General features: G+C 51.0%; 2 protein-coding genes across 7 annotated transcripts in view; one reads left to right on the top strand and one right to left on the bottom strand.

Annotated features, from left to right (window-relative positions):
• On the top strand, positions 1-17,322 carry FOXN4 (forkhead box N4). 6 transcript variants are annotated; one of them, XM_032706096.1, is made up of 10 exons: positions 1-388; positions 1,309-1,509; positions 11,336-11,499; positions 12,317-12,432; positions 12,526-12,663; positions 12,810-12,937; positions 13,530-13,626; positions 13,705-13,912; positions 14,599-14,982; positions 15,551-17,322. In XM_032706096.1, exons 2-10 carry the CDS (start codon positions 1,427-1,429, stop codon positions 15,799-15,801), a joined length of 1,569 nt encoding a protein of 522 aa, XP_032561987.1. In that variant the 5' UTR covers positions 1-388; positions 1,309-1,426; the 3' UTR covers positions 15,802-17,322. The 6 variants fall into 6 exon arrangements, with proteins under 6 accessions (XP_032561987.1, XP_032561991.1, XP_032561990.1 ...); XM_032706099.1 differs by having other exon boundaries at positions 2-388; positions 12,529-12,663; XM_032706098.1 differs by having other exon boundaries at positions 36-94.
• The window catches only part of ACACB (acetyl-CoA carboxylase beta), a 26,047-nt gene continuing 16,917 nt past the window's right edge, over positions 16,690-25,819 (bottom strand). Inside the window, exons 37-53 of the mRNA XM_032706092.1 lie at positions 25,634-25,789; positions 25,015-25,137; positions 24,450-24,719; positions 24,047-24,144; positions 23,762-23,882; positions 23,468-23,578; positions 22,816-22,959; positions 22,611-22,731; positions 22,349-22,445; positions 22,077-22,173; positions 21,699-21,834; positions 21,215-21,392; positions 20,640-20,752; positions 19,951-20,105; positions 19,563-19,733; positions 19,127-19,263; positions 16,690-18,997 (exon numbers count right to left, since the gene is read on the bottom strand). Of these exons, the coding sequence (XP_032561983.1) occupies positions 18,871-18,997; positions 19,127-19,263; positions 19,563-19,733; positions 19,951-20,105; positions 20,640-20,752; positions 21,215-21,392; positions 21,699-21,834; positions 22,077-22,173; positions 22,349-22,445; positions 22,611-22,731; positions 22,816-22,959; positions 23,468-23,578; positions 23,762-23,882; positions 24,047-24,144; positions 24,450-24,719; positions 25,015-25,137; positions 25,634-25,789 (2,355 nt within the window). The 3' untranslated portion in view covers positions 16,690-18,870. The remainder of the gene's footprint in view (positions 18,998-19,126; positions 19,264-19,562; positions 19,734-19,950; positions 20,106-20,639; positions 20,753-21,214; positions 21,393-21,698; positions 21,835-22,076; positions 22,174-22,348; positions 22,446-22,610; positions 22,732-22,815; positions 22,960-23,467; positions 23,579-23,761; positions 23,883-24,046; positions 24,145-24,449; positions 24,720-25,014; positions 25,138-25,633; positions 25,790-25,819) is intronic.

Consider the following 25,819-nt stretch of genomic DNA (forward strand, 5'->3'; position numbering starts at 1 on the left):
TCCCCCGAGCCGCCCCCCCTCCCCTCCCGCCCGGTGCCCGTTTGAGCCGGTGGGTCCCTCCCCCTCGTCCCTCCGCAAAGTTGCCCGGAGTTGGGTTAGTTGGGTTTTTCCCGTTTATTTGCCCTGCTCCCCCTCGACACGCCCGCCCACCCCATCCCACCCCATCCCGGCCCCTCCCGGGCCGTGCGGGGGCGGTGCGGGAGCGGCGGGCGCGGGGCCGGCCCTGCCCGCGCTGCCCCGGCGCTGACCCCGGGCCGGGCCGCGCATGCTCGGGCTGGACAGCTCCGGAGAGGGAAATTTAAACCGGGGCCGGAGCGCGGCCCCGCCGGGCCCGAGATCAGACCCCGCCGGGCCCCAGATCAGACCCCGCCGGGCCCCCCGCCCGCAGGTTCGTGCAGCAGCGGCAGCGCCCGGCCCGGGGCGCGGGGGGTCGGCGCGGCGGGGAGGGGGAACCTCGGGCTCTCTCCATCTCCGGGCAGCGGGGCTGGGATCACCCGGGCTCTTTCCATCCCCGGGCAGCGGAATGGGGTTCTCCCGGGATCGCTCCATCCCGCGGGCAGCGGGGTTGAAGAGCCACGGGATCCCCCTCCATCCCTGGGGCAGCGGGGCTGAGTCCCCTGGGCTCCCCCTCCACCCTCAGGGCAGCAGGGCTGGGATCACACGGGCTCTTTCCATCCCCGGGCAGCGGGATGGGGTTCTCCGGGATCGCTCCACCCTCGGGTCAGTGAGGCTGGGAAAACCCGGGTTCCCCCTCCATGTCCGGGGCTGGGGTGATGGGGACCCCCGGCTCACTCCATCCCTGGGACAGCGGGGTTGGAGATCCCCTGGGATCCCCCTCCATTCCTGGAGCAGCGGGGCTGGGGTCCCGCTGTTTCCCTCGTTCCTGGGGCAACAGGGCTGAGGTTCACCCGGGCTCCCGCCTCATTCCCGGAGCAGAGGGGTTGGGAAACCCTGGCTCACCCCATCCCTGGGGGAGCGGGACTAGAGAACACCGGGCTCTCTCCATCCCCGGGCAGTGGGGCTGGGATTCTCCCGGGATCGCTCCATCGCCCGGGCAGCGGGGCCGGGGTTCCCCGGTTCGCCCCATCGCCGGGGCGGGCCGGAACCGCTGCAGCTCCCGCAGCTCGGGCTTCCAAAACGCGGCGGCGGCGGCTGCTGCCTGGGGGATAAGAGCGGTCCCGAGGCGGGAGCGCTCCCTGCTCCCGGTGCTCCCGGGACCCACAGCCCCTGCCCGTGACTGTCCCTCCCTCGGCGGTCCCGCTCTGAGCCGGGATTATCCCCCGTGAGATGTTCTCCTGCCTTTCCCAGTACCACCAGTGCACGTGGCGGTGCTGGTCCCCGGCCGGGCCGTGCCCCGGTGCCTCCCGCCGCTGCTGAAGTGCTGGATAGCTACTGCTGCTGACCCTGCCTGCTGCTGCCCAAGGAGATGATAGAGAGTGATATCCCGGCCATAATGTCAGGAATCATTAGGAACTCAGGGCAAAACCACCACCCTTCCCAGGAGTACAGGTGAGGCACTTCTCCGTTTCCAAAGCGACCCCTGCACTGTCACATCCTGCTAACCCGTGTTGTTTCCTCCTTATTTCCCCCCAAAAATCCCTTTAGCATGTAGAAATCCACTTTTCTTCTTCTTTTAAAAAATTATCTGCATTATTTCTCCACTCAAAATAAGATTTCTAAGCTGATGACTGGTTACAATGCATTCCTTATGTAAAAGCATTCCTGTTTGAAAGATTCACAACGTGGTACAGTGGGCAGGGTGGGATTCGGATGGAGGTTGGACTTGACAATCTTGGAGGTCTTTTCCAATCTTCTGTAATTCTATGATCCTCTGATTTTGATACTAACCTATATTTGATAAACACACCTCCAAAGGAGGTGCTGAAGGAGGGCTGCCCTAAAAGGAGGGCTGACCTCCCTTTTAAACTCTTTCTCCTGCACAAGCGTTGTCAGAGAAGGATATTCTTGTTAAATAATTATTGAAAAGTTCCCTTTCAGATCACTTTTTGCATTGTTATGGAGCAGCCGTGGAGAGCCTCAATAAGTGCAATAGGCACTAGAAGAGATTTTAATTAAAACAAGTACTTGTGTAGCCCTCCAAAGCACTGATATGTCAAAGGTCTTTTAATAGTGGTGGGAACAAACCTGGATTTGCCAAGAGCCTTTGATAATTTAATTTACCTTTGCCACTAGGCTTCCATTTATCATTTAAAAAGTATTGTTAGGAGTCACAGGAGAGTTCTGCATGAGTTACAGAGCCCTGGGTTATGTTAGGTTACGTCTTGTCACATGATTCAAAGCTCCAAGAAATACAGAAATACAGGATCTAGGGGAAAAAAAAAATAAAAAGAAATTAATTTCTTGCTTTAAAATAAGGAGTGAGAGACTCCCTCCTCCCAGCCTTGGGGGTTTGTACCCATTTCTCGGGTGCAGGTATTTTTCTCTCAGCCTCCCTCCATTCAAAATGCAAACGCTGCAGCACAGCCTCTTGCAGCTCAACAAGTGATTTGTTCTAGTCCCTGGAGCCTCTGTGGAAAAAGGTTTGTGGAGCTGTTTTGCTGTTTACGGAGGCACTGTTTGCTCTGGGCATTTTTCTTGGCTACGTAAATATTTGTAAAGAAATTACTCAGGATTTAATGAAGGGTGTGGATGAGAGGGGCTGCTGGGGACTTGGATTTAAGTCTGCATCTTCAGTGCCCTGCAGAACTCACCACCTTAACAAAGACCCTTTTTATGGGGAGAACTATTTCAGTCATAGCCACAGAAAAATCTGTCTTTTTGGGGGAGAAAGATAGAATTTTTCTTACTACAGTAAAGGAATTGCAATTTTCTTTTACTCACAAATCAGCTGCTTTTAAAAACTGCTTTGGATTCTCTGTGAAACATTTGGAACTCACAGATCCCAGCTGCCTAAAGTTTTTAACCCACTTGTGGTTTCTTTAACACGGCTTTAAAATAAATTATTTGACCTCGTTTAATAGTGGCCAATTCTGATAAAAATGCATAAAATCTGCACTGCACCATAAATGCAGAGCAGTATTTGTCCTACTTCATGAGAAAACACTTTGGATTATGTAAAAGCAAATCTTTTAGACTGAATGATTTTAAGCAAAGAATAGACCTGTCAAATTCTATCAGCTCTGTTTACTCTCCTGCTGTCACCACAGTCCGGGGCTGGAACCCACAGTCCCGAGTTCTCCATGGGGGAGCATCAAGGCTCCACAAAATGGGGACTGGCCTCCAATTAGCGAGTGGGAGGCTGGGGCTGTGCTGAGAATACTCTTCTGTCTCACTTGGAATCTTTCAATGGGACAGTTGGACTCGGGGGAGCCCCGGCTTTTCCTGCGAGTGCCGGAGGAAACGCGGGAGACGGAGGGGACCAAACCCTAAACACCCCCAGTCTGCAGCAGCTTCTGCTTCCAGTTGGAAACTGTGGGATTTTAAAATTTTTTTTTAGGATAAATGAGATTAAAAAGTCTGTGATTTTAGCAGATCTTTGGATTCTGTGCATCCGAAGCGTCTGTAGCAAATTTGACGTAGCTCAGAGTAGTGATGAGACTTAAGCTGCTTTTGGCTGCTGAGCAGAGTCCTGGGAGTGTTTGCACCACAGTGAAATGATTTTAGGCAAATATCTCCTCCGCTAGTGCAGCTGTGGGATATAAAACAGCACAGGGATGATTTTTCCAGGGCCACTGTATCTTCTCTGCTGCCTGATTTTATAGCACTGTCACTGCCTGGCTGCCAGTGCAAAGTAATTCTTTATACTAGCAAATGCCTCTCTTACTTTCCTGCAGAAAATATCCCTATGTTCAGTATTTCCATCATCACAGTAGTGACAAATACTTCTAATGATTCCACTTTATTCCCATTCAGGGAGTAAAAGTAGCACACTGGGATTTTTTAACCCTTAACGCTTTATCCTTGTTAATAATAATTAATAATTTAACACATTTTAGTGTCAATATTTCAATTTTAAATCAAAAGTTTTACTCCAAGTTTACTGTGCAGTGGTGGCTCGTGGTTGTTTTTGCACAGAGATGTGTAAATTATAGGAGCCAAGTCAAGGCTGTTCCCGGGGTCTTCCATGGGCTGCTCTCTGGGAATCCAGGTTCTCCAGCTCCTGAACACTGTGGTATTTGGGCAACATTTTTAACTGAAATCTGGAATCTATCATTCTGATTTTAAAATGTGATTTAATATAAATGACCAGAATGAGAGAAGTAAAAGATGTGCTGTGGGGGTGCAAGTGCAGGGTGAGGTTTAATATGCAGAGCTTGAGCAACAGAAGCCCCAGGCGGGCCTGGACTAAGACTGAAAAACACTCACAGACCAAAGTTCTCCCCCACAGAAAGGCTCAGTGTCATCCTAAATCAACATTTTCAAATGCAGCAAATATTTCTCTGGGCCCATCCCATTCCCAGCGAGGTACAGTTGTGTGTGGTTTATCACATACTGAATTCATGACATGAAACCCAGGCCATTAGAAGGGAGACAAGGAGTATTTTGCCTTGGATTATTTGGCATATGTGGAAACCCAAATTTAAGGAATGAAATCATCAATCTATAAAAATGTAGTGTCTATATTTTGAAAGAAATACCCAAAATGTTTACTACTATTTGAAGAAATAACATTACTTAGGATGTGAAGCCAGCCCTAGACCAACCAGATAAACTAATTTCATATTTTGTGGCTCAATATTTTGTGGAAGGACCACGTTTCTATTTTTTATGTTATTATATATTTCCAGTTGACAGACGCCTTATGTAGCATTTTGAAAGCCTTACAATGCACTTTTTACACATTAAACAGGAATTAAGTTTTAAATAGATATATTTTTGATCAAAAGGTGTTAATCAATCATTAATAATATGACATATTAGCAGACTATATTGTCCTTCATTTTAATTGTCTCTTTGGTTCTTAAATAATTGGTCTCTATTCATTAGCTCATTAGACAGTCTGATAAATTTTTTTGTAATTACTTTATTCTTGCATAGTTTAGTGTAAAATCAGATTAAGAGGCATAGATGTATGAACACAGGGCTGCTATATTCTAAAAGTTCCGGAAGTGCCATATTCCAGTGATGAAAAAGGTGGCAAATTTTATCTTTATGGCACACAGAGCACATTTGAGCTCTGCTAAGGGGTTCTCTCACAGCTGCTTTTGCACTTTGGCTTCTGGGGAACAAGTTTTACCTTCAGGCTATGGAGGGATGGTGGGAGGGATGTGGATGGATGGACGGATGGATGGATGGACAGATGGATGGATGGATGGATGGATGGATGGATGGATGGATGGATGGATGGATAGGTGGATGGTATCTGGGAGTGTGCACAGAGGACACAGCTGCACACTAAAGGTTACAAATGTATAACTAACCCCTCCATAATTGTTCCTGAAGAAAACATCACTGTCCATTGCTGTGACACCCCGTGTGTCTGGCAGGGAGCGAGATAATGGCTCGATGTGTTGCAGGAATTTCATCCCAGTTGTGGCTTCATTTTTTCAGAAAAATGTAAGAAACCTCCAAGGAATCAGTCCACGTGGATTGATTTAAGTGGATTAGTGCAAGTTTCCTCTGCAGCTCTGAAATGTGCTAATCTGGAGGAATAAAAATTGGGGCTTTGCTTCTCAAACTGTCCTGTGGGGAGGCAGAGGTGGGAAGGGCTGGTGGGACCCAGCACAGCTCGGGTTCCTTTGCCCCCAGTGAGGGCAGAATGGTTTCATCTCATACCTCTGAAATGGAGCTTGTCCTCATGTTCAAAACAGGGGAAGAGAAAGGGAATTTGGACTTTTCCAGCATTTCTCATTGTATGCATTTCAAAATCTCCTATGTGACTCAGCAGAGCTGCTGAGGCACCAGGGCAGTGAGTAATTGAGATGGTTCTTACCACACTGCACAGCAACAGGTAGTGTAGTTTATATTCCCTTTACACTGGAGTAAACAACAAGGTTCCAGTGCTAATAGACAGCAAAGTTCAAGGAAAAGGTATCTTCCTAGGTAGACAACTCTCCTGGAATGAATGTAAAACATTCCTGTAGTACCTGGTACTTCAGCACATTTTTACACCAAAGAGAAGCTTGTTTTGACATTAGTCACAGGTTTGGGTTTTGGTTTGTTTGGTTTGGGTTTTTTTAAACAAACAGATTTCAGAGGCAGATCCTACTTTGGCAAATCCCAACCTGGGGGTGGTTAAAGCACAACAGGGAGTGAGTAGCTGGGAGTTTAGCAGTGCCATTTCTCCAGACTTCCTCTTGGGCTTAAGGAAATCACAGAGGTCTCTTGTAATTCACTTTCCCTTCATCCCAGAGCAAAGGGTGTAATGAGGGTTGTGAAACACGGAGCTGAGATGCATAAAAGGCTCCAGGGACACAGCTGTACCTGCTCTGTTGCTGCTCAGTACCTTTGCAGGAGGGTTTTGGAGAATTCTCTTCCGAACCATGGTGCAAGAGAAGAACAGCAACACCTGACAGGTTAATCACATTACTTGCTTTTTCCTCACTAGTTTTGATTCTGATAATCCAAAGTCTCTTGAGCTGTAGGTGAGGAGGGACTTCCTGGTTGTCTCTGGAAAGCTGTTTAATTTCTGTTTTTACTTCCAGCAAGGCCAGAAATAAGGATCTTGAAGAAGGATGGGCTGGTAGTTTGGGACTGGCTGTGTGTTGTGCCTTCAGAGAGGAATGGCAGGCCAAAGGCAGACGTGGGACCTGCTGCTGAAGCAGGAGAGGAGCTGGTGCAGAAACAGGGAGAGGGCAGGTGGGTTTGAGAGTGGAAAACAGAAGCTGGGGTGAGGAAATCAGCTGGAAGGGAGGAAAGTAAACGGAGCAGAGTAGAGTGAGAAGTAAAAGGATATGGCAAAGTTGACTCCTTAAATAAAACAGAGAACATTTCTCACCTGGACACAACTCAAGAGTCAAAACCCAAATATTTTCCTTATCTTACATATGAGAAATCTCTGTGCTTGTTCTGAGGGCCTTGTATGATCCCAGACAAAGGAAAACAGCTTGTCATCACCACTTTCAGAAGAGGTTTTCTAAGGACTCTTCCTGCCCAGTTGTCACTCACTGGATAAACCACAGCAAACAGTAATTAAGAATCTATTGCCCCAGTTGCTCCTGATTGTTGAACTGTTGTATTGCCCAAGCACAGGCAAAGAGCTCAGTGCTGGAAATAGGAATAAAAATTGGCTGTTGAGTGAGAGACAGACAACTTAAAACTGTGGTTGAAGTTGAATATGCCAAATGCAGCCTCAATATTTTGGGCTGACTTTGTTTAGAATGGAGGTGATGATGAGTTGCCACCACACTCTTGGTTGTTGAGGGGATGGTCCTTTAAGTCTCCAGTAATCAGTTCACTCTCCCATGGAATTTGCAATGTGGAAGTGGATAGTTCACCTGACAGGGGTTTCTGTGGTGATGAACCAACTCAGATCCAGCTCCCTGGCTCAGTCTGAGGAAAGGTGGGGAAGTCAGATCCATGAGAACAGACTCACAATCAGCTCTGATGTTGGTTCAGATTCCTGCAAGGTCAGGCCAGGAATGAATTTAATTCCATTTATCCAGCTGTTGTGCCAGCAGGATGTACTTGATGGGGGAGAAAAAAAGGTAAAGATACCTTTAGGTGCCTGTAACTGAGGATTTTGTGCTGCTGAAGGCTCTGGGGAACTTTGCCAGGTGTGCAACCAGTGCAGGAGCCCAGTCTCTCTGTGACAGGAGGCAGGAAGGGTCACATCTGGAAAGGGGTTTCATTGCAAAGGATATTATTCCTCATCCAACATTACCCATATGAGATAAATATTTTGGGCAGATAAGCCTAGAGCAGACAGCAAAAGCTATGACTACCACAGAGCATTTCTGTATCACATCCTCCAATCTCCAGGCCCTTTTCACAGGAATATCCCTGGATCAGCATCCTTGGATTCACAGAGAACTGGAAATTAAATCCTCAGCACCCTGTGGATTCTTCTCAGTGCAGGTGCCTTTCTAGGACAGAAGCACAGAAGCAGGAGGGGGTTTTCTGCAGGGAGCTGAAAGCTGAGGGGGAAAAGTGGAGTTGCAGAATTTCACCACACCCTTAAAGACAACATCGTGTTTGCAACACGTTTGTGGGACTGTAACCTCCCCTCCAGAGGAGTTTGGTAGGTCCGTGGCTGTTCCAGGAGCCCCATTCCCCGAGAATGCATCGGGGAGGCTCAGAATCGTGAATTAATTACAGCCCATCGCTATTTATCTCATTTACATGCCCTGAAAGGCCGTGGCTGCTTTACCACAGTGCCCCATTGTGCCAGGGGGTCTGAGCACCCGGCCAGAGGCAGGAGCTCTGACTCCTGGAGTTTATTCTCCCGGAGTTTACCCTCCAACCTGAGGTTAAAAGGGTGGTGGAGGCAAACAGAAGCAAAGCACACACAGTATTCCAGTATGTACCCATCGATCTGTAGGTGTCTTGGCGCAGGGAATTTTCCAGGCTGGAAAGATTGAACCCTACAGTATTCCTGTTGGGTATTCCAGTGCTCTGCTCTCTTTTTTTGCAGTTAATTAGCATTTTTCACCAAAAGCACGACACACATTGAGTCTGTGTCCTGGGAGATAAGCTGGTTTATGCTGCCGAATATCTGGGCTTTTAAAACACCTCATAAGGGAATATTTTAAAAGCTTCACCTTATTTAAGATACATGAAAATTCAGTATTGGTGTTCAAGACAGCCTGAAGAATAATCCTTAAATGTGAAATCATAGAATCATCAAATCACAGAACCATCAAATCATGGAATCACAGAGTCACAGAATGATTTGGGTTCAAAGGGACTTTAAAGACCATCCAGTTCCAACCCCCTGCCAGGGGACCCTCCAGGGATGCCATGCAATATTTTATATTCTGATTACATATACTTTTACCCATTATTAATTGAAAGTTATTCTGATAACTAGCAAATCCATTAAAAAAAAAAGTGTAAGTGAACAGCCAGATGTGTTTTTAAAAAACCTGTAAACTCAAATACAAACAACTGTGATGTGTTCAGAGGGGAAAGGGAAGGGAAGAGAATGAGAGAAGGAAAAGATCCTTGACTTGGAAAAAGACACACATGTCTAGGTATTATGTATTTCTGCATTTTTGTATCTGCATAAAATAGAACCTAGTGACTGTGATACCAACTCTTATTGATATCCAACACCTTCCTTTGCCCCCGTTTGGATCCACAGGGTTTGTGTGAGAGGACAGTGAGGATGCTGGTGCTCATGGGCAGGTGGGACAGTGGTAATTCCAGCTTTCCCATGACATCCAGCCGATCCAGGGGTATTTCTCCTGCTCGGAAGAGCCCCGCGCTGGTGCATCCAGGGTGAGGGCGAGGAGAGGCCTTTGTTTTCCAGCCTCCAGCCGGGGCTGAGCCCCCCGGGACAGGAGGAGTGTGCGGTGGGCGCTGACCCCAGACCTGCTGCGGCTCTGCCGTGCCCGGGAGCCCCGGCAGGGCCCGGGTGCCAGATGGCAGCGGGGGGGAGTTGTGTGTCCGCCGTCGCTCGGGCAGATTAATGGGAAGTTTGGAAAAAGGGGGAGGGAGGGGGGGGGGGGTGGGGGGAAACAATTAAGCAGGAATCCCCAAAACAATGGGGGCCACGTGCCGCGGGCAGCGGTCGTTGGGCGCACAATGGGTTATCGGCTCCCCTTGAATGCGCCCAACTGTTGCAAACGACATGAGCCTGCCCAGTTTTCAAATCATTTAATGCTCTTGTTTTCTTCCAATCCAGCCAATCTCCGCCGGCACAGCCGTCACCTGATGGTCTTTTTCTGCATTTAAGTCCCAGGCCTCACAAAATAACTGAACAGGGTAACCATGGCAATGCTAATTATTGCCCGATAACTACAGTAGGAGAAAGAACATGGGGCAGGCTGGCAGAGAGGTTGGAAGATGAGGTTTTTGGCTGGGGTTTGAGGTTTTGGCTCCTGGTCCTGTGTTGATTTTTTCCCCTCTTTTCAAAATCTTTTTACAAACAAATCACATTCTGCTTTTACAAACAAATCGTATTCTGCTCTAAAGATCTCCCAGATAACAGTTTAGGGAGCTTTGATAGGTATTTCTGGAATTCCTGACTGGAGGAGCTGAAAGCTCCAGGGCAGCCAGGCACTGGATTTCTGCCTTGTTCTTTTAAGCTGATTTAGAGTCGTGTAAAACATAAAAGATGCTTCAGCAAGAGACCAGATTTATTTAAGGCTTCTGCAGCATCGTTTGGCAACAAACACAGATCAGCACCACGCAGCTGCTTTAATACGCTCTGAAAGCTCTTTAAAGCCTCGGTTTTGAAAGCAAAATCAACTACAGCCAACTAAATTATGTTATTCTGAGAGATAAAGATGTTTCCCTGAATGTGAATCCCTTTGTATTTACTCTGGGTGTCTAATGACAACTTCCTGACATGTCCTAATTACTGCTTTACTCCTCGAGGTACCAATGACTCCCATAATACTGTTCCACATAAATAAATTAATTTAGTCTTTCACTTGCAATAGTTCTTTTAGTGACTTTGTCGGGAGTTTGGACCACACAGGAATTTTTGAGTACTGTAAATATGTTCCAATATACCCCTTTTGTACCACGGGCTCTACCAGAAGCACAGCAGAACAGGTGAGGTGGAGGGTGCAAAATGTGTCAAAACCAGAGCTTTAAACCAAAAGCAGCCTGTCATTGCTGTGCCTTGGGTTTGCTGCCAAAGGCATTCTGGCAGTTATGGGGTGTTCAGTCACACCCCCTTCATTCTGGGCCTTTAGGATGTCAAACTGCCTCAAAATTTTTTGTTGAGTGTCAATAACTTCATATATCTGAATGGAAGAGGTCACCAGTTCATTCTGCAAAGTTGTGCAATGCAGCAGCTCTGCTCATCCATCCCTACTGATGGGATGCAGCAGCTGAGTAAATCCCAGGACCTGGGCACAGAAATCCTTCCAAGGCTGGTTGGTCACTGGATTTTAGGGATAACACGAAATTATCAAGTTAAAATTCCTGACAGATTTCAGCTATGTCAAAGCCAAACAAATGCAAATTTCTGACAAATGTGACAATAACAAATCAGCTTTAGGCTTGCTTCCAACCAGTTTCTCTCTGGGTTCCTGGACCACCTTCCCCTATAAATACCCCACGGGAAGTTTTCTTCACCAAAATGTTTCCAGCTGTACAAAGGAGCATGGGATCAGGTGAAGGGCATCAGTAACCAGCTGGGAAACCAACCTGATGCATTTTCCCACTGACCCACATGAGCTGTGGCACCTCAGCCATCTCCCCCCTTTCCAGGGGCAATGCAGCACCATCCCTGCTCCCAATAACCTTCCCTGCTGCTCTGCAGGCTCTTGGCTTCCGACCCATCCCAGCTGAGTGAGGATGAGCTCCCTGGGGACCTGCAGTCCCTGTCCTGGCTGACGTCTGTGGATGTGCCCAGGTTACAGCAGATGGCCAGTGGGAGGATGGATTTCAGCCTTGGGGCCCAGAATGCCATGCTCCAGCAGCCAGGTAATGTTGGGATTGGGAATAATTGCTCTTTAACACCACAACCTGCCCCCACCTCTTTCTCACAGACTCCCTAGTTGATTCCTTTTAAGTGCTTTACATTTTGCCTCCTGCCCAAGGACCTGAAGTCTGTTGGCTTCTCATAAGGACACTGCTGATCCCCTTCCTTCATTCCCAGAGGCAGAGCCCCAGCACTGACAGCAGATCCCTGGATCCCATGGGAATTTCTGCTCAGTGCAGTTGCTGGTGCCTTGTTGGGTGAACTCGAGCCAAGGTATTTCAGACTTGGGGTTTAGAGGTTTTCAACAGCTTTGGAATTAGGTATTTAGTGCTTCTGCTTTGTTTCAACACAGATAAAACCAAGAGCACCTGATTTACCTCACCCCTCTTTCCTTCATGCAGATTTACAGCCTGAATTCACTGAACTCCTTTCTTTCCTTTGTGATTTTTTATCCTTTAGGTAAACACCCTTGTTCCCTGCAGCATCATCCCACCTGCCTTGGAGCACAAATCCTCCTGGAGTAAAGACAGTGCTGAATATATTGTTTTTCTTTTGTAAGACACAGTGTCTGTAACCTCTCCATGGACTGTTACACAGCTGACACCTTTCACTCCCTGTGTAACGAGTTTTAGAAGCAGCTGATGTGACCTTTGCAAGCTGTTAAATGCTCTGGGTTCTGTGGGGAGGGAAAGGCAGAGAGGTGTGATTATCCACCCCAGAGCCTGGCTGTATTTGACTGCATCCATTAAACATCAGTGTCAGCTCTCCCTCCTGAAGTACTTCCATGTGAACATTCCTACCTTCGCTCTCTCCACCCAGGTCCTGTGACAAACACCCTGCACTCGACAGGAGCTCCTGGAGCAATGATCCATGTCCAGGCCAGCCTTCCCCAGGGAATCCTGGGCCTCAATTCTATTTCAACACATGGACCAAATGTAAGAGCAGGCCTTGATGGCCCATTATTGCCCCACCTCTTAGGAAAAGGTGCTGGGAATCTAGGAGTGCCACGACTGGTGTGTCTCTCTCAGCAGATGAGCCCCTACGCCGTGGGTGGGCAACTGTCTCCTGGTTTACAAACGCAGCAACAACTCTTTCCTCCTCCTCCTCCTCCTCCTCCTCCTTCTCATTCCCAGCAGGTGTTTGCCCTGGCCCAGAACACCCAACAGGTACTGCCATGTGTGTCTTGTCTGTCCTGAAGTACCTGCCAAGATCATTTCTAGAACTCTTTAAAAAAAACCACAGTAAAATATCCTTGAACGTACATACAGTCACTTTGCATCCAACATTTCCCTTCTTTTCCTCCTGCACACAGTGTAACCCAGCAGGAATCTACAACACATCCTATGGGACACAGCCACACTATTCCCAGCCACGCCTGGCTCCTCACTCTGCCCAGGAACTGCATCCAAAGCATTATCCCAAGCCCATCTATTCATACAGGTGAGTGGAGAGCAGGGATGGCTGTAACACTGCAGGGGTGGTGCCACGGGAGCGTTTGATTCCTTTTGAGGGAACAAAATCCCAACATCCACCCAGGAGTTCTGTGAGAGCTGCCCCTCCAGGAGTGAACAAGTAAACTAGTTCTGGATATCAGCATAAGGGTGGAGTAGTAGCAAGAGGAGTAAAATCTGAGGATCACAAGGTGACTTCTGAGCCCTTGAGAACAGAAATCCCAGGATCAGCCAGCTGTTTGTGATTGGAGAGGTGGGTCCAAGGTTGTTAGGCCAGGAGAAAGCCTGGAGTGGCAGGACAAGGGACAATGGCTTTAAACTGAAAGAGAGGAGATTTAGATGAGATGTTAGGAAGAAATTGTTCCCTGTGAGGGTGGTGAGGCCCTGGCACAGGTTGCCCAGAGAAGCTGTGGCTGCCCCATCCCTGGAAATGTCCAGGTTGGACAGAGATTGGAACAACCTGGGCTAGTGAAAGGTGTCCCTGCCCGTGGCAGGTGAGTGGAATGAGATGAGCTTTAAGGTCCTTCCAACCCAACCCATTCCATGATGGCTCAGTTCTTCCCTGTCTTTCCCTGTCCCAGCTGTTTGATCGCGATGGCTCTGAAGAACAGCAAGACCGGGAGCCTCCCCGTGAGCGAGATCTACAGCTTCATGAAGGAGCACTTCCCCTACTTCAAGGTACCTGTGCAGCCCCAGGGGGGAAGTGCAGCATCCCAAATCCATGGCTGGTTAGTCTAACACGCCCTGCACTTTCAGACAGCCCCGGATGGCTGGAAGAACTCCGTGCGCCACAACCTGTCCCTGAACAAGTGCTTTGAGAAGGTGGAGAACAAGCTGAGCGGCACCTCCCGCAAAGGGTGTCTGTGGGCCCTCAACCCTGCCAAGATCGACAAGATGGAGGAGGAGATGCAGAAGTGGAAGAGGAAGGACTTGGCTGCCATTCACAGGAGCATGGCCAACCCAGGTAGGGCTTTTATCTCCCATCCCAAACGTCCACGGCCTTCCCTGAGAGTCCCACTGCCTCCAGTGTTACTGATTATAGAGTCACATTTTCCTGTCTGGTCTTCTGCAAAACCCTCCCTTTATTAAGCCTTTGTCATTCTTATTTATAAAGAAACATGTTTTTTAAGCTTTCAGGAGCTCAGTGTTGACAAAATCAGATGGAGTTTTTTGCTGCAAAATCAGTAGCATACAATCAGTGATAAATTAGTTTTATTTGTTTACAAGCTAAAGGGCCACTGAAACTGTCAAGAATCACTTTTATGAGTGTTATTTAAGAGACAAGCAGAATTCAGAGTGTCCCTGTGAGCAGGGGACCTACTGAGGGCATCTAGTTCTGCACCTGAGGGTGAGCTGCCATCAGGGGCGGTTTGGTTGCTCTGTGTAAGTCTCGTGATCATTCCTTTAGCTCAGTCAGGGGTAACCATGGAAGTGAACTTGGATAAGGGCTGAGGGTGAGGAAGTAGATGGCCCTTCTTTGGTCCTTGCACAGTCTCAGCCTGTGCTGTGTCTCATCTGGTGACAGACACTGCCAGGTCAGTTTTATGGCAGAAATGTGTGGAACCTGTGAAACACTTTGGCCCATTCCTGCTTCAACAAATGGATTAAACTGTCTTTTTTCCTCCTTTGGAATGGGCATTGCCTGTGCAGAGGAGCTGGACAAGCTGATCACCGACAGACCCGAGAGCTGCAGGCGGCCCAGCAAGCAGGCAGAGCCCGAGGTGCCCCCCCTGAGCCACATGGCCACGGCCCAGGGCCGGATCCCCGTGTCCCAGCTCCAGCCTCAGCCCATCATGACACTGTCCCTGCAGTCCCTGCCCCTGCACCACCAGCTCCAGACCCAGGCTCGCATCGCCCCAAACTCTCCTGCCCCTGCGCAAACACCTCCCCTGCACACCCTGCCCGACATGAGCCACAGCCCCCTGCCCCACCACCCCCTGGGACGGGCCCCTCCAGAATTCCCCAACGTGCCGGCGGACATGAGCACGGAGGTGGATGCTCTGGATCCCAGCATCATGGACTTTGCACTGCAAGGTAAGGGACAGGGCCCAGGGGAGGGCAGGGAGGGGGTTCTGTGGCTGAGTAGTCACTGAACATCCAGCCAGGGTCCTCTGGAGTGGAGTGGGACTGAGCTGATAACTGGTGCTGGGTGTTGGTCCCTGCCATGTGACTTCCTTGGCTTTCCAGGATGAATTTTGTCCCTGTGCCAGGTAGGACAGCAAACCCCCTTCCTGGCTCCAGAGCAGGCACTGCAGCAGATGTAAGCAGGGATGTGGGACACCACATCTCACTGCCCATGGGAAACCAGGGCTGTGCTTGTGCCTTGGTGTTCCCCTTGTGTGCAAGGAGAACTTCCCTGGCTTATGGCAATGCCTGGTGTGGTCCCTGGGCCTGTGGTTAGCTCAGGTAAATAGGTGCTGCTTGGAAAGGTCTGGAACCAGAGGATTTATGGGGAACAGACACACTTGCTGCCTTTGGCCCATAGTGGTACCACCCTCGAGCAATGGGTGAAGCCCTTTAGTTACCCTCGAAGAGGGTGACCTACACACAGCTCCCAGGGGTGTGGGATGTGCTGCTGTGATCAGGATTTAATCCTTTCCAGGTAACATCTGGGAGGAGATGAAGGACGAGAGCTTCAGCCTGGACACCCTGGGTGCCTTCAGCACGTCCCCTCTGCACCTCTCTGACTGTGACCTGGGCACCCCCGGCCTCACGCCCGTGTCCAGCAGCAGCGACCGCTCCTTCCCAGACCTGCAGGTCACCGGCCTCTACACCACCTACACCACCCTGGACAACGTGGCAGCTGCTCAGTACATGACCCCCCAAGGCAACAAACCCATCCCTCTGCTCTGAGCTTTGCACCCTTCCACAGATCCCAACACCTGGAAGCAATGAGAGCTCCTCCTGCAGACACTTGGGATGTGTCGGCTACTTACAGCGTGAGAGGCCAAAATAAATCAGACTGTGACTGGTAGAACCACTTTCACCTGTGGCAACCCTGAGGAAGGGGTGCAGATACTTGTGTTGTGGGGCTGGTCAGTTCTCCAGAAGGACCTGGAAGGCATCAGGCAGCAGGAACTTTCACTGGAATGGAACTGAGCTAAAAGTAACCCAGTTAAGAGAAATATTTAATCTCTGCCGTGATCTGCTGGAGCTGGCTGGTCACCACCTTCACAAAAGCCAACAGAGTCAACAGGCTGGTCAGCACCGAGTTGGAGCCCAGAATGGTTCATCATGCACCTGGTGAATCATTTTCTCTTAATTTGCCAAATCCCTGTTGCTGTTGAACAAAGACCTCACCCAGTCCCTGGAGACGTTTGCACCACCAACACTTTTCTGACTTAACTGTTGTTAATTTATTGTTCTGAGGTAGGAAAAAACAAGCAAAAATACTAAAGAGGAAAACTCAACCCCATAGCAGACAACTGCTGTATCTAGATTTAAAAACAAAGTCCTCACCCCTGAGGGAAGTGGTACTACTGAACTATTAAACTGGCTAGAAGATTTTAGGAATTATGCCTATTTTTAGGATTTTTAAAAGAAATAGATTTGTTTATAGTCTTGTGTATTGTGCTTCTGTCTATTCTTGTGCTAGGCAGTATTACTATTTGTAAATTTATTTATATTTATTGTCATGAAGAGAAAAGAAATTATTGAGCACTGTTCAAGTTTTATAATGCTGCAGTACCCTGGTTTATAGCCACTAAATTATTCAGCATCAAAAATACAACCAGCTCATCGCAGTCTTTACACTACATTACTTTAATAAGCACTTTTGATACTGTGAAACTCCTTTTTTAAAAAAATTCAGAGACCAAATATTGTCACTGTACCATTTGTAATAGTCTGTCTTTCCTAATTAACAAAGAAAAACTAATTCTAATGTAGCTTTTTTAAAAACTTTCAAACCCTGCTTTGTTCTTGGTAACATATACTGCAAAAATGTGATGAAACATCTGAAAGTAAGTTGGGATTTAGCATTTAGTCCACTTATACCTCTGTGACCACAGTGATATTTATATGTCGGGTTTTGTCTGTTCCTGTGCATTAATAGAATTTTCCAGTGTCATATCCAGGTGCTCACAGGCTCCTCTCTCCCACCCCCACCCATGGATTAAACCTGGAGGGTGCAGGATGCTGGAGTGACCCAGTGGGCATCTTTTTTCTTGAAAGTCCCTTCTGTGAAGATCAGAGGATAGAAAACAACTGTGCCTGTATCCTCCCAGCACATCCATCCGTGGAAACCTCTTCCCAAGGGCAGGATGCTCCACATCATAATTTATTGCTCAAGGACAATGTGATTGATGATCATTTGCTGTGACTGGCGTCATCTATGATGTCTGTGTTTTTTAAATAAATATTTCTTAGCACTAAGCCTGGGTCACTCTGGATGTGCTGGGTGATAACTGCTCTGGTGGCAGGGAGCCCTTACCATGCTGGGCTTTCCCAGCATTCATTCCCTTTACAGACACAGTTCTATAGGTGTATCCTTGGCTCAAATCCTCCAGGAGAGTAGGAGTTTACAGGTATTTGGTGCACCCTGTTCCTCACACCCTCTGTAGCCAAATCCCTGAACAAGCTCTGGTATGGGGGCAGGGGCTGGCAGGAGGGATGCTCAGAGCTGCTCCACACCCAAACAGGTCCTGTGCCACAGGAAGGGGCCAGAGGCACCAGGCCCTGCTCAGATTCACCATGTTTGTACAAGGACAGAAGACACAGAGGTCAGGAATCCTTCCCTGGAGCTGAGCCCATTTTATTGCCCTTGGTTTGGCTCCTGCACATGAGGATCAGCAGTGACACCTTTCAAACCAGGAAGTGTTTCACAAGGTCCTTCCTACTCCTGCCCCAGGGCAGGGAGACCTCCCATAGATCCCAGGGGACCCTCAGCCCAGGCATGACCAGGGAGCTGTCCACCTTCACTCCACAATACCAGCACTGCTCTTAACAATGTGTCCCACCTTCCACCACCATCCTGCTCCTCCTTTGTGAGCCAAAGATAACCCTGTGCTGGTGAAATGACACAGCCAGAGGCACTGGAAAGCACGTGTTCAAATGTCCTCTCCATGACCAAGACAATTAAAGGCCACCTGAGAAGCAAGGTACAGGTCCAGGCAGGTGACAAGTCACCCTGTGAGCTCTTCTACCCTCCTGTGCTTCAGAGGAGGAACCAGGTCATTGGGCCAGGAGCACCTGGAGCTGTGTCCTCCCTCTTCTCCATCCTCCACAGGAGCTAGAAAGGACATGAAACGAGTGAGAGGAACAGTTGGGTCAGTCAGTGGTGGATCCTTTCACATTCCCACTGCAACAGCTCCCAGATGAGCTCACTTAGGACTTTTTTGGCCATCAGCTACTCGCAGTCTCATCTACTCTTCACCCTCCAACAAGGGGAAGGACAAGACAAATTGCTCCTCCCAGTTTCTAAACCATCAGTTGAGGCTGCTGCTCACAGGATGTTCATTTCCTTGTGTTGGTGCCTGGGTAGCTCCTTTGTCCTGCTCCCTGTGGCCTCTGGGCCAGCAGGTTTGAACCTCCAGCTCTGTCCAGTCTCATAACATGTGTCTGACCTGGTGTTTGTTTTAAAGAGCAGGGCCAGGCTTTGCAACTAAAACACAGTAAAGGATTTTAGATTCTTATTAAAACCAACTTCTGCACCAGGTCCAGACTCCAGGCTTGGCTTGGGACAAGTTTATCTTCTGCCAAGCTGCCCCTCTGGTGAACACCCCCATGCCAGAGGGGCCTCTGCATGGATGGCAAGACCATCTCCATGGCTTAAAATACAAACACTGGCGTCCTTTATTTAGGCACGTGAGGAAGAGTCCAAGGCTTCAGTTCCAGGGTTGAGGAGCCATGAGGGGAGGTGAGGCCGTGTCCCAGTGCCCCTCCTGCCCCGTGGGGATTGCCCTGGGCAGCACCAGCCCTGGCTCAGGAGGGGTCATCCGTGTCCACCGTGGACAGGAGATGGGCCACCTGGGCCTTCTGGGCACCGGTGATGTGCTGAGCCATCTGCACCATGCAGTCCATGGTCACCTCGGGGTTGGCCTGGAGCAAGCTGCAAGGCAGATGGGAGAGGGCAGCTGGCTGGGAGGCTGAAGGAAGAACCGCCTCCTCTGCACCCCCTGCTGTTCCCACCCCGGGAATCAGCATCAGCCTCCTCATCCCGGCTCCCGTGGCCCCTCACCTGCGGATGTGTTTGAGGATGTAATCCCTCCTCAGGTGCTTGATGTTCTCCCTGATGACTGACTGGCTGCTGTCATCCTCCTGCATGTGCTTCTCCAGCCACTCCACCACCACCTGGTTGTTGTCCCAGAGGTAGCCCTGTGGAGAGCAGCACAGTGGGCAGGGGGTCCTGCTGCCTGCACAGCCTGAGCCCCCCCTTCCTCCTGTGGCCTCAAAACCAGGCAATAGGAATTTCCTTCCCAGTGCTGCACATATGGCATGGCACAATCCCCCACTCCCATGTTCCAGTCATGGGGTAAAAGGTTCACCCGGACACATTCCCTTCATACATTTAAACCTTCAGGGAGGCACCACCAAAACATCTGAGTGATGGGAGAGCAAGGTGAGAGCCCTTGGGATGCCCAGGGGGTGTCTCAGGAGTTTGGGGTGGGAGGTACCTTTTCAGCTCCCTCCGTCTCCATGAACCAGCGCCGCAGCATGGACTGGATGTGGATGTGGCTGAGCTCACTGTTGGCCTTCAGCACCTCCGCCTTCACCCCCTGCTCCAGCAGCAGCCGCCGCAGCCGCCAGTAGAGGAAGGAGCGGGCATTCCTCCACTCCAGGATGTCCTACAGGAACAGGCACAGCCGGGTTTGCCTTTGCAGGAGGAGGAGGAGCCGATGTGCTCGCCCATAGCTCCGGATCGAGGGCAGAGGGCAGTGCAGGGGCAGGAACAGTCTGGGAGCTGCAGCCCCTCGGGAGGGGATTTGCCTCCTGCCTTTGTGCCGCTACCGCAGAAATCCCTGCCCCGAGCCCTTCCCCTGGCCTGGTGCCCTCCCAGCTCACCGTGATGACTCCTTTCTCCTGCATGCGGCCCGGGGTGTCGTGCAGGTCGGCGAAGCGCACGGCCACCTGGTGGTACACGGGCAGGAGCAGCTCCTCCCGCGCCTTCAGCTGCTTCTCCAGCTCCCTGCGCTGCGCCTCCGACAACTCGGGGTTGCCTGGGGGACACACTGTGCTGAGCAGTCCCAGCGGTGGGATCCACAGGCACCGCGGGATCTGTGGTCCCTCTGTGCTGCCACATCAGCCACTCCCACTGGGAAACGGGGTGCCACGTCCCTTTGCTTTGGCATAGTTACACCAGAGCCCAGCCACAGAGGCTGTGGCCACAAAGGGGTCACACCATGTTTGCTGTCTGCCACAAGAGAAGGGGGGTGGCATTTACAGGACTCTGTGGGACTGTGTTGTGGCAGGATGGAGGGACATGGGGGCAAGGACCACCCAATGCATTGGGTACAATTCAGCATAGCCATTGCCATTCTTCATCTCAAAGCATGGAAGACCCCAGCCCCAGCCCTAGGAGATACAGGTGTTCTAAAGTACCACCATAGCCTCTTGGCAGGTATGGTATCAGAAAAGCCATGAAGAATTTTCCCAGAGGAACACTAAAGGATTTCCTGGTGATTGCCATCATAGTGCTTAAGCCTCATATTTTAATTTACCACCACCAATGCCCTGAAATCCCCTCCCCTTACCCAGCTGCTCAACAAACTTGGCATAGACTGGATCAATCCTTCTCATGGTCTTCACCAAATCCTTCTTCCTGAACTTAATCTCCACTGTTCCTCCAGGCTCCAAAATGCCTCCCCTGGAAGGAAAGTTTGGTAAAGCAGGGACTGCTCTTCGTGGAGAATAAATCCTGGGAGAAGAGAGGCAGCTCTCTTTTCTGAGGATTAGGGAGAGAAAACCTAAAAGGATTTTGCTTCCAGTGTGGGATTCTTGTCTACCCTGCCACTCACAGGTTAGAGAAAAGGCCTCCTGACTGCAGAACTGTGTTTTAGTCTCCCACAGCCTTTGCTGGAGGCAGGAGGATATTCCAAGGAGACACCTTGGGGATATCCTAAACCTTTCCATTATTCTATGACACCTGCCACGCTGCTCTGCAAGAACCTTGGAACTTGTCACTGATGGCTTTGAAAGGGTTAAAACCAGACACCTCAAGTGGCAGAAGGTCCCTACCAGGGGACTGTGGCTCTGCAGCCCCCGTTCCCCGGCTCTCCCTTTCCCGCACAGGGGCTGTGGGGGACACCCACGTGTTTGGGGTGCTGACCTGCTCTCCTTGTCGGCGTAGAGCTCCACGTGCAGGGGGTTGATGGTGGAGTCGATGACCACCCAGGAGCCCCCTCTCAGCTCTGCATGAGGGGGGATGTAGACCAGCACAGGCTGCCTGAAATCCCGCAGGCTGTCCACGATCAGGGCGCCGAACTTCAGCATTTGGTCGTACATGTCTGAGAGCCAAAGGGAGTCAGTGGCTGGGTGAAACCACTGCCATGGCCAGGCCACTGCCTCAGCCTCCTCCAGCTGCCCAAAGCCACCTTCTCTATTGAAGATACAAACAAGCTCCCCAAAACCAGCCCAGCAGGGAGCTGCCAACCCCTGGGACTTGGATCCTGCAATGCCCCAGCCCAACCCCATATCCCAGAGTGGTGTAGGCAGAACCCTGGTAGGCTGGGACAGCCCAGGACCCCGTGGGGTGGCAGGGGTGCTGGCAGTATGTCACAGCATGGGAATTTGGGCATACCAAGCATGGATACCTTTCATGCCGCTGGAGAAGCCTCTCCAGTTGGCAAAGATCATCAGCGGGAGGTGCTCCCGGTTGAAGTCCCGAATGGCCTGGGCTGTTTTAAAGGCAGAGTCTGGGAACCAGACCTGCCCAGCCTGCTGGATTATCTGGAAAAGACAGTGAGCAGCAGCTCTGAAAATGTGCCAGTTCTTCCCAGCACACCACCCCGTAGGTCAGCAGCACATGGTGTGAAATAGCTGAAAGGATACAAACTGACTGAGCACTCTTGATTTCACCAGAATTAAGAAAAATCCAGACATGCCAAAGAATTCCACTAAGCTTTTTCCCTGCTCTCCCCTCCAGCCTCCCCTCAGGTGCTGCTTGGCCTCACTAAGGTCTCCCCACACACCTTTGCCTCTGAGTCCAGGTTGGCAGGGTCCGCAGGGATCGTCACCTCCACAGTGCGGGTCTCAACAGCGATGACACCCACAGGGAGACCCCCCAGCCTGCAGCAAGGCAGGGTGGTCTCAGCAGAGGCCAATTCCCCTCCATGCTGCACCCCAGGCCCACCACAGAGCTGCTCCCTCTCCACCATCCCAAGAGCAGTGCCAGGGCTCTAGTGTGCCTGGCTACACGTTCAGGTTCCCTGCCCCAGGCTCCATCCCCTGCTCCCGGCAGTACCTCGCTCTGCCAACCACAACTGTCTGAGCCCACGGCTTCATGATCTCCATGAAACTGCCCTGGTCGAAGAAGCCGCTCTGCCAGATCCCCTTGAGACCTGTGGAGCACAGGAAAACATGGAATGGTGCAAGGGTGAGCACTGAAGGGCTCCCTGTGCACCAACCCATGGCAAAGAACACCTTCTGCACCAGGACAGAGGGGGTGCACCTGCAAGCTATTTTTGGGAGCAGTACTGTAAAGGTCTTGGGCTGCCCTCACTTACTTGGATGGGGTCTCCCTGCCAGCATCCACCTGGGGTCGTAGGGGACTTTGGAAGGGATAAAATCAATTTCTCTTTCAACGGGGTCACTTACGGCAGTGACAGGCACAGGGCTCTGGTTATCCTGCAAGGGAGACCCCAAAGGGCAGGTCACCAGCTGGGTATGGGGTAACACTCCCCACATCACCACCCTGCAGCACCTTCCTACCTTGGGTATGTACGAGAGCCACTGCAGGATAGTGTAGACCCCCTCAAAGTCATCTGGGACGGTGACATGGGAAACGCCGTTGTTGTGCATGATCTGCACTCCTCCCAGCTGGTTGTTGGAGGTGTAAACCTCCCGGCCCAACACCTGCACAGAGTTACCAACAGAAACAGATGGGGCTCTGCCACCACAGAAGGCACTCCCTTGCTCTGTTTGTTAATCCACATCTCTGCACAGACATGTTGCCTCTGGTCTGAGGCTGAATTTCCCCCTCTGTACAGGCTGATGCTAAAGCGAAGGGATCCTGCTTCAGTGCACAGGTTTAGTGCAGCAGGTTTGAAATCAGCTCAAACCAGTGTTTTGCCCAGAGATGGGTCCTGCCCCTGGGGCTGGAACCCAATAGTCCTTGAGGCAACTCATCCATCCCACCCTGCCGCAGGAATGATGCCCTGGCCCCTAAAACAACATTGCAAAGCTGTGGGGTGACATGGTCTCCCTGCTCAGTGAGACCAGCACAGCTGCAGCTCCTCCAGACAAGGTCCCATGAGGTGATGAGCAGGGAGATGCCACCTTTTCCCATGGGACAGGGAAGGAGCCCACACAGGGAGTGGTGTGAGGGACAGTGCCATGGAGGACACACAGCTGGACTCAGTACCTTATTGAGAGCCGTGACACCCGTGAGGATGATGTGAGAGTTCTCCACCTGGATGACACGCTGGCCCAGCCTCACCAGGTAGGCACCGATCCCGATGGCACGACAGGTCACCTGGGCACACACACAAGGACATGTGGGGTCACTGGGGGCAGAGGGTGCAGGACGGATCACAAACACCTGGAGAAGGATGCTCTGAAGGGATCTGATCCTTGTTGCATCCTGTTACCCCCTCCAGAGGCACCTTAAAAGTGAGCAGGAGAGAGGGGAGGAGCAGGGGAGGGGCCCCAGCAGTACCATGCTGATGGTCACTATCTCGTCGTAGGCACGGGAGGACTCCCCAGCAATGGTGCCTGCAGCTCTCAGGTTTTCCACCCCAAATCCATTTTCCTTCCCAATTATGTCCAGGAGGACATACCTGCAGGGAAAGCAGAGCCATGGTGTGGGTGGAAGCAAGGGAAGAACTCACCTGTGTAATGTGTCTGTCAGGATGCTGAGCCAGGAGCTGGGAGATGCATCATGGCAGGATATAGGGCAAGGCTTGGGGTGTCTCTGTGCAACCCAGGGGATACCAGGGCTCACCTGGACTCACCACCTTCCTCCACGTGTTCACAGCGCACCGAGTTCATGGTGCTGATCCTTGTGTAGTCCTGGGGAGTCAGGTACAGATACCTGAACCCCTGAAAATGAAGAGCAGGAGGATGAGTTGCAGAACACCCAATGCACACACTCATGAGGGACATGGCCCCTCTCCAAAACCACCCCGAGCCCCCACTGAGCATCACCAGTGGCTGAGGGACCAGGGCTGGACAGAGCTTTATCTGGGGAGAGTTGAAGGAACCGTCCCTGTGGTGCTGGGTGCAGGTGTGGGCTCACTCCCTGTTCTGATCCCACAGCTTGATGTCCCAATTTAGCCCTGGTCCTTCCTTCCCCAGCTAAGCCCTCCATTGTTTTCTGTGCTGCAGGGGCAGAGGTGCCCACACACCTTGTGGGGCTCGGCAGGGTCCACCCAGGCCACCTGGAACATTTGCTTGATCTCCTCGGCAAAGCCGATGCGGGCGCCGCTGTTGGCGGCGATGTAGACGCGGGGGATTCCCTCAGCCCGCGCCAGCTCCGAGGCCCTCAGGAACACCAGGTCCTCCTCAGGCCCAAAGGAGCCAATCTTGTGTGTGATGTCGTTGCAGATGAGCACGATGTCCCGGCCTTTGGGATACTCAGGGGTCTTCAGCTTCATTTTGAAAGCAACCATTCCCACCTGCCCCGAAACAGCACAAGGTACAGAATTCTCCAGAGAATCACAGAATCATTGAGGTGGAAAAGACCTCCAAGATCATGGAGTCCAACCTTGGACCGATCACTACCTTGTCAACTAGACCTTGTCAACAGCACTGAGTGCCACGTCCAAGAGACATGGGGCTGAGCTGCAGGTGGCATTAACCAACAGATGAGATGCTTGAGGGGCATCTCCCGAGCTTTAAACACACATGAATTGAGCCACCAGCCATTCCCACCTGCTTCCCCCACCCCATTCCCAAATCATCTCCCACTACCTCATTCCCTCCAGGGACCCTGTTCATCTGCACGAGGTGCCCCTGTGAGTCCAGCACCAGTTCAGTGTAAGTCAGGATGTCCTTGGGGTACCGGTCTGAGGAGCCCCACAATTTGAAGAGAGCCTGCAGAGACACAGTGCTTGGGATGAGCTGGTGCAGGGGCCAGGCAGCTCCTGGGATATTGCCCAGCACAAGCACACTACTGCAGCAGCCTGGGACTGGGGTGTCTGGGACTGGGAGGAGCAAAACTCTGTGTCAGAGGCCCCCAGTGCTGCAGCCCTCCTTGCATGGGGCCTCCTGGTTCACATCCTGCATGAGTGCAACCACAGCAAGTTGCAAGAATCATCAAATCCTTGAATCGCTTGGGTTTGGAAGAGACCTTGAAGACCATCTAGTTCCAACCCTTGCCACAGGCAGGGAGAGCCAGGAATTCCAAGAACTTGGAATTGGTTTAGAAATATTTCATATAACCAAAAATGCTGCAGTTTGGGCTCTTTTCCTTTTCTCATTGTCTAGCTCAGGGGAGAGGGGCCTTTTACCCAGATGGGAATATTTAGGAAGAGTGAGGTTGAAGAACAAATGCAGTAATTCAGAGCTCTTTCTGCTCAGCCAGACTCACCTGCCTGATCATCTCTGGAAAGTCATACACGTAGGTGGTGCCCAAGGACTGTGCCTGGAACCGCTTGGCCTGGAGCAGGTCCTTGGTGACATAGGGGGTGTTGATGAGCATTCCATGCTGTGGCCCCTGCTTGTCTCCATATGACTGGAACATGATCTGAGGAGAAGGGCAGAGCGTTGGCTGCCT

The sequence above is a fragment of the Chiroxiphia lanceolata genome, chromosome 18, assembly GCF_009829145.1.
Source record: "Chiroxiphia lanceolata isolate bChiLan1 chromosome 18, bChiLan1.pri, whole genome shotgun sequence".
Taxonomy (NCBI): Eukaryota; Metazoa; Chordata; class Aves; order Passeriformes; family Pipridae; genus Chiroxiphia; species Chiroxiphia lanceolata.